The following is a 16637-nucleotide window of genomic DNA, read 5'->3' as shown; positions in this document are numbered from 1 at the left end:
AAGGTAAGGGTGGTACGGGAGTGGAAACGTCCTATACAATTGGCTGAATTACGATCGTTTCTTGGATTTGCCAGTTATTACCATCGCTTTGTTAAGGGTTTTTCTTCTCTAGCTGCTCCATTGCATCAGCTGGTGAATCGGATGAGTGGGCCCAAACGGAAGGGTAAAACCCCAAAGCTTCCACTAGGGTCAGAGTGGAATGAAGTGTGTGAGAATGCTTTTGAATCCCTGAAATTGCGTTTGATTACTGCCCCAGTCCTGGCCTATGCTGACTTCACTAAGTCTTTTGTGTTGGAGGTAGATGCCAGCTATGGAGGGCTGGGAGCTGTACTTTCTCAGGAGCATAATGGAAAACTTCGTCCTATTGCGTATGCTAGTCGGGGGCTGAGGCCCACCGAAAAAAACATGGATAATTATAGCTCCATGAAGCTCGAACTTTTGGCAGTGAAAAGGGCAGTAACCGAAAAGTTTCGAGAATATTTGTTAGGGAGTAGCTTTACTATTTTTACTGACTACAATCCACTAAGTTATCTCCAGACTGCAAAATTGGGTGCGGTGGAACAGAGATGGGCTTCTCAATTGGCATCTTTTAATTTCACTAAGATATCGCCCAGGTCGTAGTAATGGTAATGCAGATGCCCTGTCGAGGCAATATTTAGAGAGGTTTGCTTCCGGGACTGACATTCCGCCCGTTTTGGGGGAGTCTCCGTCCAGAGAAGCATGGAGGGAGGTGGAGTGTAGGGAAGTTGTTGCCTTGGCCGGGCAGACGGTTGAGGACCTTTCTTTGCTTCAGGAAATTGATCCAGTGATTGGTCCAGTGTTAAAGTTTTTTCGTTCTGGGTGTCAGCCTAGATCAGAAGAGCGAAATGTGATGTCAGCAGGGAGTAAGGAGTTGTTGCGGCACTGGGATCGGTTAAGGGAGAAAGGAGGCGCGCTGCATCGTGTAATACGACTGCCAGGAGAGTGTAAAGAGACCTTCCAGGTTGTGCTTCCCCAATGTTTGCAGGATGAGGTGCTTCAAAGTGTGCATGATGGCCATGGGCATCAAGGCATTGATCGTACTTTCCAGCTGGTTCGTAGTCGGTGCTTTTGGCCAGGTATGACAAAAACAGTAGAACAGCGATGTCAAAAATGTGAAAGATGCATTTTAAGTAAGGCAGTCCAACCAAAGATTCGGTCATTTCAGGGTACGCTTCAGGCCTCTGGTCCGCATGAGGTCTTGGCAATAGACTTCACAGTTTTGGAGCCAGCAAGTGATGGTCGAGAAAATATACTGGTTTTTACATATGTTTTCTCCAAGTATACTCAAGCTATTGCGACCAGAGATCAGAGAGCTAGTACTGTTGCTCAGATGTTGGTGCAGCAGTGGTTTCATCGTTTCGGACCACCAAGTCGAATTCATTCGGACCAAGGGAGAAATTTCGAGAGTATGGTGATTCAGCAGTTGTGTAAAATGTATGGTGTCCAAAAGAGTAGGTCCACTCCCTACCACCCTCAGGGAAACGGGCAGTGCGAAAGATTTAATCGCACCCTCCATGATCTGTTGCGGACTCTGCCACCAGCACAAAAGAGACACTGGCCCCGTCATGTTTCGCAGGTTGTTTATGCATATAATACCACCGCCCATCATGTGACTGGCATGACTCCTTATTATCTGATGTTTGGATGTGACCCTAGACTCCCAGTGGATTTCCTTTTAGGGAAGGGTGTTATGGAGGATAGTTTTGGTACCATTGAGGACTGGGTGCAGGGTCATCAAGAGAGTTTAAGGGTAGCACATAGTCATGTAAGGCAACAGTTGCAAGTTAAAGCAGAGAAGCGGAATAAACCACACAATGAGAGAGTAAATGATAAGGGATTACAAGAGGGACAGCTTGTGTATCTGAGGAATCATGTTAGGGGAAGGAATAAAATTCAGGATTTTTGGGACCCATGTGTTTACAGGGTGGTCAGAGGTCCTTGTGGACACGAGGCCGTGTACTCCGTAAGACCGGTATCAGGGGAGGGCCCAGTTAGGACAGTGCATCGGTCAGAATTGAGGAGTGCTATACAAAAATCAAGTATTGATGCATCTGATTTGCCAATTGGACCGGGTACTGGAGATTTAGCTTTGAGTTCCTCAGTGGATGAGGAGGAGACATTTTGGGGGCCTCTTGTAATGGTGGAAGATCAGGTAGACGATGTTGATCACCTAGATGAGTCCGGGTCCCTTGCGGCGGTCTAGTAGGACTTCTGCTGGTTGTCATTCTAACCCTTACAGATTGCCACGTTCTGTGGTTGCAGAGCAGTCAATTAATAGTGAATAACAGTTTTTGTTTTTTCCTTTTTTTTTTTTTGTCATTGGGGCAATGACAAGAATTCCAGGGGGTGGATTGTAGCAAGGTAACAAAGAGGGGTGGGGTCTCTAACCCTATTACGGATTGCCAATAAGCCACGCTTATTTAAAGGATAGGCGAAAGCGAAGGGCGGTTGGGGTCCTGTTAGCAATTGCCCGGTGCGCGGCTTGTAGCTGTGTGGGACCATTAGTCCCGGTATATTTCCCCCGGTATAAGTATTTTACTGTTTTTAGCATGTGATAGTTTGAAACTCAGGATCATTGTGGATTTGTTTTGCCAAGGTATGTTTTTGTTGTTTGTTTTGTTTGTGTGTTTGGTTATAAGTGATGTATGCAAATGATTTAATTTATTTAGAATGTGGGTTTGATGTTCGGGACCACCGTGCAGTTGGCTGGTTGGTTTCGTTTCGTTAAGGTATGTTTAATTTTTATTTGGTTTGTTTATTTGAGTGTGACTGGTAATAATTAAATGGCCTATTTTGTTATAGGTTGTTGGATGATGGTGACTAGTCGCTGTTCTCTTTTGGGTTTTCTTTTTTGTAAAATTGACTGCTCCCTGTGGTGAATGTATGTTAAATCCCTAGCCAGCTGGTGTTTTGTTTCTTTTCGAATTATTAAGTTTGTGTAATTTGGTTTAATGGTTGGCTAGGGGATTTTGTTTTTATTTTTATTTTTCCTTTCTCTTTTTAAGTACATTTGATTTTCTGTGTCTTCCTGTACCCTTTGGGTATACCCCTTGGGTAGCTTCCCACCAATTTGTGGGGAATCAGAGATGGGGATTGATAGAGCCCCAACAGGTTTTGTGTGCTTAATTGTGTGATGTATTGATATTGAGGGTGCATTATTAATGATTTGTGGTGGGTTTATGGGGCGGAGATTGCTGTGCTCATACAGTTTGCAGTGAAACTACTCTTCCCTGTAGGAAGCTCTATTATCTTTTGTCTGCTGAGTATACCATCTGAAGGAGGCTGCTCTGGGGGACTATGTCTGGTCAGGGTGAACGACCCAAATTATTTTTATGTTCTGTTAAATAAAGTTTAATGTGTTTTCTATTTTATGCTTACTGTGGTGGATTTTCTTTGTATGCACCTGAGTTCCCTGGGCATTCGGGTTGCTACACAATGTACTGAAGTGTAAGCTTGTTTCTCTCCACCTCTACTGATATGAGAGGGAGAGAGAGAGAGACTTTTTTGACTTTTACCTTTACAACACTTTATTTATGCAAGTCACATCATAAAAATGAATGGTGACTTAATAAATAAAAAGTCTTACACTCGCTCACACACAATCACCAATGTGTCATCATTAATGACGTCAGTTTTCATTCAATTTATTACGAGTTTTCAATCATTTCTCTTATGAATAATTTCCTTAACGTCATGCCATCATTTTACATATGTTATGTATTCAGATATAATAACTTTATTTATTTTTGTTTATTAATCATGTTTTCAGTAGTAAGTGTGTCCTTTTTGGCTTGAGCTCCTATAAACTCATTCTACAAACATATTTTCCCCCACATTTTCCAACACTTCCTGACTCAACCATTACTTCTTCCGAACTCTTACACACAATGAAACTAAAACTAAATACCTTTTACAGCCACTTAAGTGAGAACAGGAACTGACTCATTTCATTACATTTAATACACACTGTACAGTTTCTTATCCAGCTGGGGCTTGTTGGATCAGATCATTAGTGAACTGCTGGAATAAACACAGGGATGTGGTAGCCTAGAGGTTAAGGTGTTGGGCTACCAATCGGAAGTTTGTGAGTTTGATTCCTTCGTCCACCAAGCTGCCACTGCTGGGCCCCTGAGCAAGGCCTTAACCCTCAATTGCTCAGATGTATAAAAGCAAGATAAAATGTAAGCCGCTCTGGATAAGGGCTTCAGCTAAATGATGTAAATGTATCAGCCTAGAGTTTATATCAAGTTTGAAAAAATTTAAACAGACTGATATTAACACAAGGTGAAATGTAAAGCATGAGCAGTCGTGTTTAAAATGTGGCTGTTGTTACTAATATAAATGATTTTAAATGTTGTGTGACTGTAAGCTTAGTTTCACATCCTAATACTTCATGATACACGACACTTCCTGGTTGTAATGTGTGTTACACGTTACATGTAACAACTAGAGGAGGGACAGGAACATCGTCAGCAGGACAGGAGAGTTTCTTCCGGCATCATCTAGAAGGAGACACATTCATGGCTGTAAGTAAACCTGCTTCTCATTTCTCAGGGTTGTGAGCTGTTAACAGTTTAATTGTGAGATCAGTGAAGTTCTTCTGGATTTCTAAAACCTACCATAAACACACCAACCAGTCTGAGGTGTAATGTGTGTTTACCTGTGGCAGGTGGCGGTGTTACTGATTTATTGGGCACTGAGATGGAGAACAAATTCATTAAAACATTAAATTAAACTGTGCACAGTACAGGGTAAGTAAAACATCTCAGTACTAATCAGTCAGCGAGCTGTGAGGAAGTTAGCAAGCTAATATCCATCTTTTAATTAAACACCTCATTTATTTTGTGTTTGTTAGCTGTACATTCGTATCGGGTGAAAAACACACACCCAGAACTGTAAAAGAACAAACTTTAATCTATTTAAGATTAGTATTAATCTGTCCATCGTGATGAGTTACAGAAATCCAGTGAGAAGTTACTGTAAAGTTAATCCATTACATTAATCACAGAAAAAACCTTGATATAATGTGAGGACAAATGTTACAACAAATATTTCTTTTTTTTAAAACAAATAAACTATAAAATTGCTGCACATAATTTACTACTACTTTATTTCCAAATATTTAAAATTAATGGCGAAAATAAACGAGATGATTTTGTCTATGATTTTTGACTAATCGTTGCTGCAGCTCTAGACACAGACTCACCTTTAACTGAGAGTTCACAATGTCGGATCAAAGCCCAGTCAGGAGAGCGGACTGCCTTACGGCTCACTAACAGGTAGCTGCTTTAGGTTCCTGCATCATCAATACTGACATTCATCAACACCAGAGAACAGTTTCCTTTCCTCAGCTCACCCTCAGGAACGTCCACACGTCCTTCATATCCCACACCCTCATAAAAGCGCGACCCAACCCTCTCGAACACTGTCTCATTAGCAAAGAGCCACTGAATATGTGGGATTGTAGACGTGATTGATGTGACATTAAACACACAAAGCAGGACAGCCGAGCAGATACAACCTGAGAACCTGTGCAGAGGAAGAAAACATAAAAAACATGGTTGAGTACAGGGGCGGTTCTAGGATTTCATCTTTTTTTATTGCAAAACGACAAACACAACATACACATTTTGTTCAATGCCACACGAAGACAAACAAGAGGTATCAGTCACATAGGTTACCAGAAAAGAAAGGAAAAGGAAAAAAAAAATTATAAAAAAAATAATTCTTGTAAAATAACACGTTTTCTGAGCTTTTTTGTTTTTTTTTACTTTTTCCAAAAGATTACTGTATAACTTGAAATCATTTATAAAATGGGACAGATTTGGTTTACAAAGGGCCCACTTTGTTTTGTGTATATGGTACTTTCCTAATACAATGAATAGTCGTGTAATATATTGTTCATTATTTCCCAAATTATCTCCCTGAAAATAAAAATAAAAAAACACATCGAATTTCTACCACATAACACAATTTTCTACTAATATAATTTTCCATATCTTTCCAAAAAAGTCTTGAGTAGATACAATGATAAAACAAATGCAAAATTGTTTCTTTCTCCTGACCACAAAATTTGCAAGCATAATAAATATTAAGCTTAAATCTTTCCAAAAACAAGTTTAACAGGATAAATCATATGTAGAATTTTGTAAGACACCTCCTTAATTTTATTATTGACACAAAACTTGTTCAGTATTTTCCATGTTTTATCCCAGTATACAGTATATTGCCAAGTATGGAAGACCAAAAAAAACCTTGCTGCAGGGAAAGAAACAAAACAGAGGGCATTTCTTATAATATTATTGCTACACGTTTGTTTCAAGATTAACATTGCCGATGTATAAACTACTACAAAAGTCATTTATATTCATTTGCAAGTACCTGTGTTTCTCTATTCAGATAAAGCAGACAGCTGAAGACACACTTTTGAAAGACTACAACACGCGTGTAAAAGCAAAGTAAAAAAAAAAAATCGCTCTTGTATCAAACTGATAAATAATTTTCTTTCCCATCGACGACATGTCCTGCATTTTAACGTCATTTTTTTTTTCTTTGGTAAATAAATAAATGAAATCTGAATTTAGCAAATTGGTGTGGTCTAAAAGAAGAGGAATAAAACACTTTTGCAATTCTGTTGTGGGAAAATTCTCATGTTTCCCGAACATCTGAGCGTGTAATAAACACTACACATTAGTTTAAATTAATTTGTACTGTTCATAATGATCTGGAAAGTTTCTGAAATCTAAGCTGTGAGTTGTAATGAAACCTAATGATGATGCCAATGATCAGCACTCACTTTTATTATTACTTTAACTTTTCACTGCTTCTATACACACACACACACACACACACACACACCACTCTGTGCACTCCTGTCTCTCTATCCAGCTCTCTTCTCTTTCTCTTTTCGATCTTTACCACACGACCTCAGAAACTTAATGTACAGTTTAATATTCAGCTGCGGTTTGCCGGATCAGATCATTAGTGAACTGCTGAAATAAACAATATATCAGACCAGAGTTTTCCTCATATGTATAAACTATATGGAGTTGCTTGAATCTTGTGGATTTAAATAGACAAAAAAAAAAAAGATCTACAATCTAAAACATAATAAAACATGTTAAATCTTGCTGAAGTTAATCAGTGGCATGTAATAAAATATATAAGCTTCATTAAGGTCTTTTTCACACCCATTAATTGATTCTTTTGGTTTGCTTGTTGTTTGGATTATTTTGATTTTCTTACAGTATCCTGTGTGCATAAATATTATATACTCTGATTCAGAACCGAGCACAAGATTCAAGCAACTCCATACTGAATACACTCTATACATGTTTAACTAAAGTTAATTCTATTTATATTATAGAGTTTAATAAAGTTAACTCACTTCCTGGGCCGAGGATCTGCAACATGTTGACTGCCAGTCAGAGTAAAATGACCATATGTTCACTGATCCCAGTCTGGACTGATATAATATATGTCTGAATTTCTCAAAACGGATGTCTCTCAGCTCCCCTGTCTCTGAGAAGTACAAGCCACAACTAGAGAATCACTAGGTTCATTGTTCAATCAAACACACACACACACACACACACACACACACACACACCCCACTTTGTGCACTCTCTAGAGTCATTGTTCAATCAAACAGTTCTTCTGTTTGTGCTATAAAAAAAAAGACTCTTCTGCTTGTCCTGATGTAATTACGTCACCGACTGAACTGACTCTTATGCTGTATACCTGTACATACTGTGTGTGTTTGTGTGTGTGTGTGTGTGTGTGTGTGTGTGTGTGTGTGTGTGTGTGTGTGTGTGTGTGTGTGTGTTATAAGGTACATTAAAATGCTTAGAAACTTTGGAACTTTTGAACATCTGAACACACAGTACAGGATTTTCACTTTCTCTTCTTAAAAATGCAATAACGTATATTTTTGCAAGCACTCGTCTGAACTAAATGGAATATTCAATGGAATAAATGGACGATTCAGTGCGTGCAGTGAACTGAACAAATCCAAGAGATTTGGGAACCAATTTATATTTTTTATTTATGGAGTTATTTACAGAGTAAAGACTGTAACGTAGCCAAGTCTAAGGAAGGAAAACTTGATCTTGTCTCTAGAAACAATGTACACAATGTAAGCTTTAAAAAGTAAAATATTAATCTTGAATTTTGTATTCTATTAATGTTTATATTATTCTTTATATTACCCTTTTTTTTCTATGTTTATGTTCTGTAAAGCTGCTCTGAGACAATGTCAATTGTTTAAAGCGCTATACAAATAAACTTGAATTGAATTGAATTGAACTTTTGAGTCTGGTTCCTCTCAAGGTTTCTTCCTCTTCCATCAAGTAATAATGATCAGGCAAATAAGACCTGAGACAGAAGAGGGCAGTTCAGTGGCTCCCTTTACATGCTGTCTGAAATACTACCAGTTTGGTTTGCTCTCTTTACATTATCATTAGTGGTCTGGTTTCAGGTTTGTGTGTGTGTGTGTGTGTGTGTGTGTGTGTGTGTGTGTGTGTGTGTGTGTGTGTGTGTGTGTGTGTGTGTGTGTTGTTTAAACAACCCAGTCTCAAGGCAGTTCGTGACAGAGGTCACGAAATGTAATCTGTTTGATTCGTGTTCTGGAGACGAATTTAGACTGGGTTGGTTTAAATGTCCTTTCATTAAATACAATAATAAATCTAACTGATTCACGGGAAAATATGATCATGTAAATAAATAAAGAGGGAAAATACGAAGAAGTAAAAGGGGAAACCCTGAATAATAAAGAAAGCGAAACTGAATGATGTTACTTTAATAAAATGCGGCACACACAAACACACGCTCTCTCTCTCTCTCTCTCTCTCTGTCTGCCTGCAGGATAAGACTCAATCATGTCATTTGTTACAGTGAGTATGAATGTTATTGCTTCAGAGAAACTTTCAGAAGGCTTTTTTAGGAAGGATTAAAAAGGGAGAAATGATCAGAGTTTAAGCTGCAGTTAAGATGTGATGATTTTTTATCAAGGATTCGTGGTTTTATTAGAATGAGCGTTTATTTAAACATCTCCTCTGATGCTGTGTGTGTGTGTGTGTGTGTGTGTGTGTGTGTGTGTGTGTGTGTGTGTGTGTGTGTGTGAGGAGCTCATTCACAGTACTGAACACACTGAGTTTATTCTCTACATGTTGTTGGGGGTTTTATAATTATTACTGCAGCTCGGGTGTTTTATTGAGTTTTGGAGATGAGATCAGCTTCATGTTGCTAATGTAGACTGTATAAGAGTTTAAAAAAAGACTGATGATTTATAGCAATTCAAAAATATCTGAAATATATGTACATTGAATCAATCTTTAGCCTCTTAAAACTGACTGTTTTGTTCAATTAATATGCATTTAAACCCTTTGTGATAAAACTTGTTTAGATATTTTAACATGTACACTTGGAACTGGGTTCTTATTCTCCGCATCCTTATAAATTATTGCTGCTTAATATGAAAGTGAAAGTATTTTTATTTTTATACAGGGAGTAAAACACACACTAGTGTGACAGGAGGAGAGGCCATTAATATCATGCTTTAATTTATATGTAGAATTTATCTGTCTGTGTGTGTGTGTGTGTGTGTGTGTGTGTGTGTGTGTGTGTGTGTGTGTGTGTGTGTGTTTGGGTTCGCAGAAAGTTTAGCTCTTTACAGTAAAGAGGAAATGACAGTAAATGACATTCACAAACAGAAAGTGAAAGATAATCTTAAGGGAAAGTATTTAAAGGGAAAGTACCACATTGGGACAGAACCTGTAATAGACAATTACAGCTATTTTTCTGCATTAACATACTGGGGTTTTTTTGTATTTATTTCATTGCTGTGAAATGAGAACTGTGCTATTTGTTTTCTTGAATTGTGAAAAACTGGTTAATTTCTTACTATGTACTAATAATCTAAAGTCTGTTTTTTTTTTTTTTTTTAATTTTAGAAAATTCTCACACAAAACTCCATGATCTCTATTAAACATCATGGTCTCACTACTTCATATTGCATCATATGGTTCGTGAGTATAGGTAGGTGTCCACTTTTGTTAAATTACAGACAACATAAGTCTCCAAACATGAACAAATTGACTTTAAGTTGCTAAAATGACGTTATTGTATTTAAAATGTTCCCACAGGCTTCCTCACAGCAGACTCTGAGATATCAGCTCGAGTGGGTTCCACAGTTATCCTGCCGTGTGAGTGGAGAGATGTCCATCTCCAGATACCTCATGTTCAGTGGAACACAGTTTCTGAGACGGTGTTTGAGAGAAAGGGTGTGGAGATGTACGTGGGTGAGGGATATCAGGGCCGTGTGGACGTTCCTCAAGACAAGCTGCTTAAAGGAAACTGTTCTCTGGTGCTGAAGAACGTCACACTCACAGATGCAGGCGTCTACGAGAGCTACCTATCTGTGAGGCGCATGAAGAGATCCAGCTCTACGAAATGGGTTTTAGTCCAGTGGCTCAAGCTCTCAGTCGATGGTACGTAGATATCAGAAACCCACAGAGTTCTGGACTCTGATTGGTCTATATCGATGTCTGACAGGTTTATATCATTGTACTCGCTCTGATACGTTATCGTTACCATAGTAACAGCCCACTCACAGGAAACGGAATAAAAGATGTGTGTAAGGAGATATTTCTGTATAATGTGGTGAAGGAGTCTCCAGTGTCAGTGCTGTGTACCAGTCAGAGGTGAAACTGGAACTTTAAGTGCTGCAGCATCTTCAGGACGATGGAGTTTACACTTATTGGTGGTTTCTCAGTAACACGACAAAATTTTTGTCTTATTAAATTGATGAGAGAGAATTAAGCGAGGCTGGTGAATGAACGAGGGTTTATAGCTGCTGTGATGTGTTTCAGCTCCAAAGTTAAGAAACAGAGAACATTAGTGAAACTCAGGAGATGAACACCAAGTTAATGAAGGTGATTAATGGTGTTAAACAGTGGAATGTTTACATTTGTTTTTCCTTCTTTTCCCAACCATAGAAACACCAGAGGAGACTGTACATCACACTCTATCTGCCAGAGGTGAGTGACTTTATTTTAGTACATTTTATTCAGAAAGATTAAACCAAAGATTTTGTTCTGCTCTCTGCAGTAATGTTCAGTTCCTTCCTCACACACTGCTAGACTAGGTTTAACGTGTTAAGTGTGGAGCATCATTAGATCTATGACACAGTGTTTAACGTTCGTTTTCTTTTCCTCCTAAGAAACACCTGAGGAAGATTTAAATGCATGGATGACTGGTACGTGCTGAGTTTAGAAAACTACAGAAACCTCTCAGATATTCCAATGGAAATACACAATAATGGACTGTAATTACTTTTCTTTTTCTTTTTCTCTCTCAAGATGATGCAGGAGTGACTCATCCTGGACCTCAGATCATCCTCCTTTCGCTTCTTGCATGTTTATGTGTCCTTCACTTCTGAGTAGAATTTACAGAAACCTGGACATTAATAGTTAAAATCTAATATTATATAAACTAATATAATTTATCATTTTTATTATTAGTTTATACAAATTTCAGCTAACGTTGCTGCTTACTGATGATAAACGGAGCGTAAACCCCTGAATGTGATAATGCACTGGCACTGGAGACTCCTTCCACACAGATGAATGTAAAATATAATGAACTGTTACTATAGAAACAATATTTATAAGAAGGAGCACTTTAATTATCTCTGTGATACAAATTTATATAGTTTTTAAATATTATCCGAATTTGGAGCTTCTGTAATTTAGGGTAATGGAAAAATATGATTATACACTACAACAAATACCTCATATGCTTCCTTTTAAACACTCTTGTTTAAAGTAAAAAAAAAAGAAAAAGAAAAGAAAAGAAAAAGAAAACACCAGTTTCGAAGCTATAGTATAAGAAGTTCATCATTTGAACTCTGTTGCACTAGACAGTGAAATGAGACAATGTTCTACAGGATAATGGAGTTAAATAGAACAAACACAGAGTTATGAACTTAAGTTCTACACACAAAGTATATCTGAGCAATGTGGTGTAAACAATGAGACAAAAACATATTACAAATGAAATGAATAAAGTGTTTAATTTTATTTGTATTTATTAAAAAACTTTTTCTATCTCTTTTTCATTTTTGTTAATAATATAATCATATTTACTTTACTTTTCATCTTCTGTTAAAATTTATGTTAATAATCCATCTTCACACTTTATTACCCAACACCATGAGACTCATATCATATGATTTCTATACAAATTCTCATGAATTAAGAAGAGTCAGTGATTTTTTTGTTGTATTTTATAGATATCACTTAATATACAAGTATATATAAAATAAAAAATATATATATACATTAAAGTAGAACTGTACATTTGTGTATACAGTCATGAACCAGTGAACCAGTCACCATAATTACACACTGTTATTACTGTTTAACTGCAATAATAAACAATAACAAAGTATTTTAAACAATATGTGCACTAAAAGAAATTTAAAAAAAAAAAAAAACATGCAATTTTACCTTTTTATAAATTGTGTTGTGTTTATACTGTATATTATTTTATGTCTCTATTATATTATATTTGCATTTCTTTCTCTTTGCTGCTTATCTTATGTTATTTCTCACAGAAAAGTGTTGCAATTACACACGTTTTGCTATACACATGTACATTTCCTTTGTGTGTATTGAAACAACACGAAAAAAATAGAGGAAAAAGCAAATGTGACATAATTTCACACACAACTACAAAAATGGGCCGGACAAAATTATTGGCACACTTTCAAAATTGTGGATAAATAAGTATGTTTCAAGCATGTGATGCTCCTTTAAACTCACCTGGGGCAAGTAACAGTTGTGGGCGCTGTCATGATGGAAGCACCTGTCTCGTCCTCCGATCGCCAACAGAGGGAACCGTCCCCGGGGTATTAACACTTCCGGACTACATTTCCCATAAGCCACATGCCGGGACTGATTGCACCGCCACCTGCGGCCAATTACCCAGCGCCTATTTAAGGCAAACTTGAACTTGACTCCAGTGAGAAGTCTTGATTGGCTACGGCTGTCATGCTGAGCGTTCTCTAGTTATTCCTGTTTCTGTATTTTGCTTCATGACTGTTTTCTGCCTGCCCCGACCTTTTGCCTGTTATTCTGACCACGTTTTTGCCTTGCCTACACTGTCGTATTTACTGGCACTGAACTCTGCCTGTTGTTTACGAGATTGTCTATTAAAGCTGCAAATGGATCCTCAGTCTTATGACTCGTCATTACAAAAGCAGACAAAAAGGAGAGAGGTTGACTCAGTCTTTGCATTGTGTGTCTGTGTGTGCCACACTAAGCATGAAGAACAGGAGAAAAAAGGAGGAGAACTGTCTGAGGACTTGAGAACAAAAATTGTGTAAAAATATCAACAATCTCCAGAGATCTAGATTTTCCTTTGTCCACAGTGCGCCACATGATCAAGAAGTTTGCAACCCATGGCCCTGTCGCTAATCTCCCTGGACGTGGACGGAAGAGAAAAATTTATGAAAGGTTGCGACACAGGATAGTGGCTAATCAGCCCCAAACGAGTTCCAAAGAAATTCAAGCAGTCCTGCAGGCTCAGAGTGTATCAGTGTCAGCACAAACTATCCGTCAATGTTTGAATGAAATGAAACGCTGTGGCAGGAGACCCAGCAGGACTCCACTGCTGACACAGAGACATAAAAAAGCAAGATTTCAGTTTGCCAAAATGTACGTGAATAAGTCAAAATCCTTCTGGGAAAATGTCTTGTGGACAGATGAGACCAAGATAGAGCTTTTTGGTAAAGTACATCATTCTACTGTTGAAAATGGAATGAAAAGAACACAGTACCTTCAGTCAAATATGATGGAGGTTCAAAGATGTTTTGGGGTTGTTTTGGTGCCTCGGGCACTGGGTGCCACGACTGTGTGCGAGGCATCATGAAATCTGAGGATTAGCAAAGGATTTTGGGTCACAATGTAGTGCCCAGTGACAGAAAGTCTAAGGCAATTGGTCTTCCAGCAGGACAATGACCCTAAACATGCTTCAAAAAGCACCCAGACATGGATGGCAACAAAGCGCTGGAGAGTTCTGAAGTGGCCAACAATGAGTCCAGATCTAAATCCCATTGAAAACATGGAGAGATCTTAAAATTGCTGTTGGGAAAAGCCGCCCTTCCAATACGAGAGCCCTGGAGCAGTTTGTAAAGGAAGATTGGTCCAAAATTCCAGGTGAGCGATGTAAGAAGCTTATTGATGGTTATAGGAAGCAATTGATTTCAGTTATTTTTTCCAAAGGGTGTGCAACCAAATATTAAGTTAAAGGTGCCAATAATTTTGTCCAGCCCATTTTTGGAGATTTGTGTGAAATTTTTTGTGTTGTTTCAATACACACAAAGGAAAAAACATGTGTATAGCAAAACCTGTTTAATTGCAATACTTTCCTGTGGGAAATACTTCATTTTCTGGAAAAATTTCAGGGGTGCCAACAATTTTGGCCATGACTGTATAATCCAGATGAGTCACCTTTTAATATAATGTCACAGAGCTTCAAGTGAACAGAACTTCAGTAGAGAGCACAGAGAAGGAAGGAGTTTTTTTTTTTTTTTTTTCACATATAAATCACAACTCAGTAAAATTATTTTTTTCACATATCCTAACAAAATACTGAAAAATAGAGAAAAATATCATGAACTACATCAGATATCAGTTAAGATGAGAGATTCAATTGTCAGGCTGTGAGGAGAGTTGATTCCTGAATCATCTGGAAGGAGATTCAGATCATTTTATAACCTCGTTAAACACACTGCTTAATATTCAGATGCATGTAGATAATTAAAGTGAAATGTGAACCTGTTCTCCTGTAGGTAGATTTGACTTTGTGTGAAATGTGATTTAATAATAACATTAAATAACAGTATTTTTAACAAATAAGAATTTGTAGGGTTAGTTATGAAGTTATGAAGTGGCCCCAGGGAGTGGACTCCCTGGGGCCACTTCATAACTAACCCTGAGCTCTGACCCCAACATCCTAACACACTTGGAGGAAAAGAATTTTACTGTACTGTAATAAACATCATTACATTTATTAAATATTAGAAATAGAAATTAATTTTTTATTATTTATAAATTTGTTGAACAAAATGTGGCTGTATTTCTGAATATGATTTCGGTAAGTACTGTAATGGTGGTAATGGAATTGTAAACACATTAAAATTATTCTACCTCTCGTGTCCCTCCAGGTTTGTGTCCTTCAGAAGAAGCATCACAGATGTTTATTGAAAGAAGTTTTTTCATTTTATTACATAATTTATTATTATTATTATTATTATTATTATTATTATTATTATTATTATTATTATTACTATTATTATTATTAATAATAATAGTAATAATAATAATAATAATAATAATAATAATAATAATAATACTGTTAACCTCATACTTATTTCCCAAGGCACATGAATTTCTGCAGGAACCTGAATTAATGCCTTAAATTATTATTTTTAAGCCACTTTGAATCACTGCTTCATCAAAACTGACTTTCATTAACATTTTATGTTAAAAATACAGTTTCAGAAACAAATACATTCTGAAGCTTTTAAGTTGAGAGACACTTCAAGATTTAGGTTCAACATGGAGAAGAAACATCAATCTTACTCTGAACTGTAAGGAAGCAAAAAAACTCTTAGCACAAATCCACATCATCAGCTATAGCACTGTATTCACTCACGTCTCTGCAATAATCTACTACACAAAGGTGATGTCATTTACGGCTATGAATTGTATTACAGTTTTTTTCAGTCGCTAACAAGCGTTTGTCCAAACAGTTGTCACATTTTCAAAACTCTAAACACAATTAGCACAGCATCAGTCTGTTGTGGCCATACCTTTCACACATTTCATGTCGTTTTCACACAATATGCAATCAGTGAACACATTTCCACAATGCTTACATTTTCTTAATAGACAAGCTATACTGTACCTTCCCACAAAATTATGGATTGTTTTTGTAATATTCACGAATGTTAACACACAACATCCCACAGTAGAAAAAACAATATTCCAAACCTTAGATACAGTATAAAAACCTCTGCTTCTGCAATGATATCAGTTCAAAAACAATATATCTCAGCTGATAATAAATAAACAATTGAATAATTGACACATAGCTGATTTATGTTGGGTGAATTGGGCCAACCACAGCTGATTCCAGTCTGGCTTAGACTCAATGGCAGGGGTTATTTTTTTTCTATTACAGTACTATAAAATGAGGACTTTGAGGAGTGATATTTTTGGAAACAGAAACAGAAAAAGACAAACACTGTAATGTCTGGACGAGGAAGAGGAAGAGCAAGGGGCCCAGGGAGAAGACCAGCTCCAGTGAGAGATGCAGGGCCAGGGAGAGGTGCAGTGAGAGGTGCAGTATTAGGTGCAGTAGGAGGTGCAGGTGCAGTGAGAGGTGCAGTAGGAGGTGCAGTGAGAGGTGCAGTAGGAGGTGCAGGTGCAGTGAGAGGTGCAGTAGGAGGTGCAGGTGCAGTAGGAGGTGCAGATGCAGTGAGAGGTGCAGGTGCAGGAAGAGGAGCAGGCCCAAGGAGAGGGCAAGGTAGAGGTGTAAGAATGGTGGTGGTG

At 37.6% G+C, this 16637-nt stretch overlaps 1 protein-coding gene and 1 long non-coding RNA gene across 2 annotated transcripts; one reads left to right on the top strand and one right to left on the bottom strand.

The window, feature by feature from the left end:
• Positions 1 to 3649: 3649 nt before the first annotated feature.
• Positions 3650 to 7542, bottom strand: LOC113634395. Its single transcript, XR_003438502.2, has 3 exons — positions 7409 to 7542; positions 5228 to 5550; positions 3650 to 4523 (listed from the first exon to the last, which is right to left on the bottom strand). It is a non-coding gene; the product is annotated as an uncharacterized LOC113634395 (long non-coding RNA).
• A 1249-nt stretch (positions 7543 to 8791) lies between these two features.
• LOC125145773 (programmed cell death 1 ligand 1-like) lies at positions 8792 to 12125 on the top strand. The gene is made up of 6 exons (XM_047820012.1): positions 8792 to 8912; positions 9972 to 10056; positions 10164 to 10508; positions 11016 to 11057; positions 11240 to 11275; positions 11379 to 12125. The coding sequence occupies exons 1-6, from the start codon at positions 8898 to 8900 to the stop codon at positions 11456 to 11458; spliced, it is 603 nt and encodes a 200-aa protein (XP_047675968.1). The 5' UTR covers positions 8792 to 8897; the 3' UTR covers positions 11459 to 12125.
• Positions 12126 to 16637: the final 4512 nt, after the last annotated feature.

This window comes from Tachysurus fulvidraco, chromosome 10 (genome assembly GCF_022655615.1).
Source record: "Tachysurus fulvidraco isolate hzauxx_2018 chromosome 10, HZAU_PFXX_2.0, whole genome shotgun sequence".
Lineage (NCBI taxonomy): Eukaryota > Metazoa > Chordata > Actinopteri > Siluriformes > Bagridae > Tachysurus > Tachysurus fulvidraco.
This window is presented reverse-complemented; position numbering and strand designations above follow the sequence as displayed.

What these genes read in the sequence shown, in the direction of transcription:
- LOC125145773 (XM_047820012.1), top strand. An exon ending in CATATGGTTCGTGAGTATAG is followed by an intron (nt 10,057 to 10,163) that starts GTAGGTGTCCAC and finishes ATGTTCCCACAG; the next exon opens with GCTTCCTCACAGCAGACTCT. An exon ending in GCTCAAGCTCTCAGTCGATG is followed by an intron (nt 10,509 to 11,015) that starts GTACGTAGATAT and finishes TCCCAACCATAG; the next exon opens with AAACACCAGAGGAGACTGTA.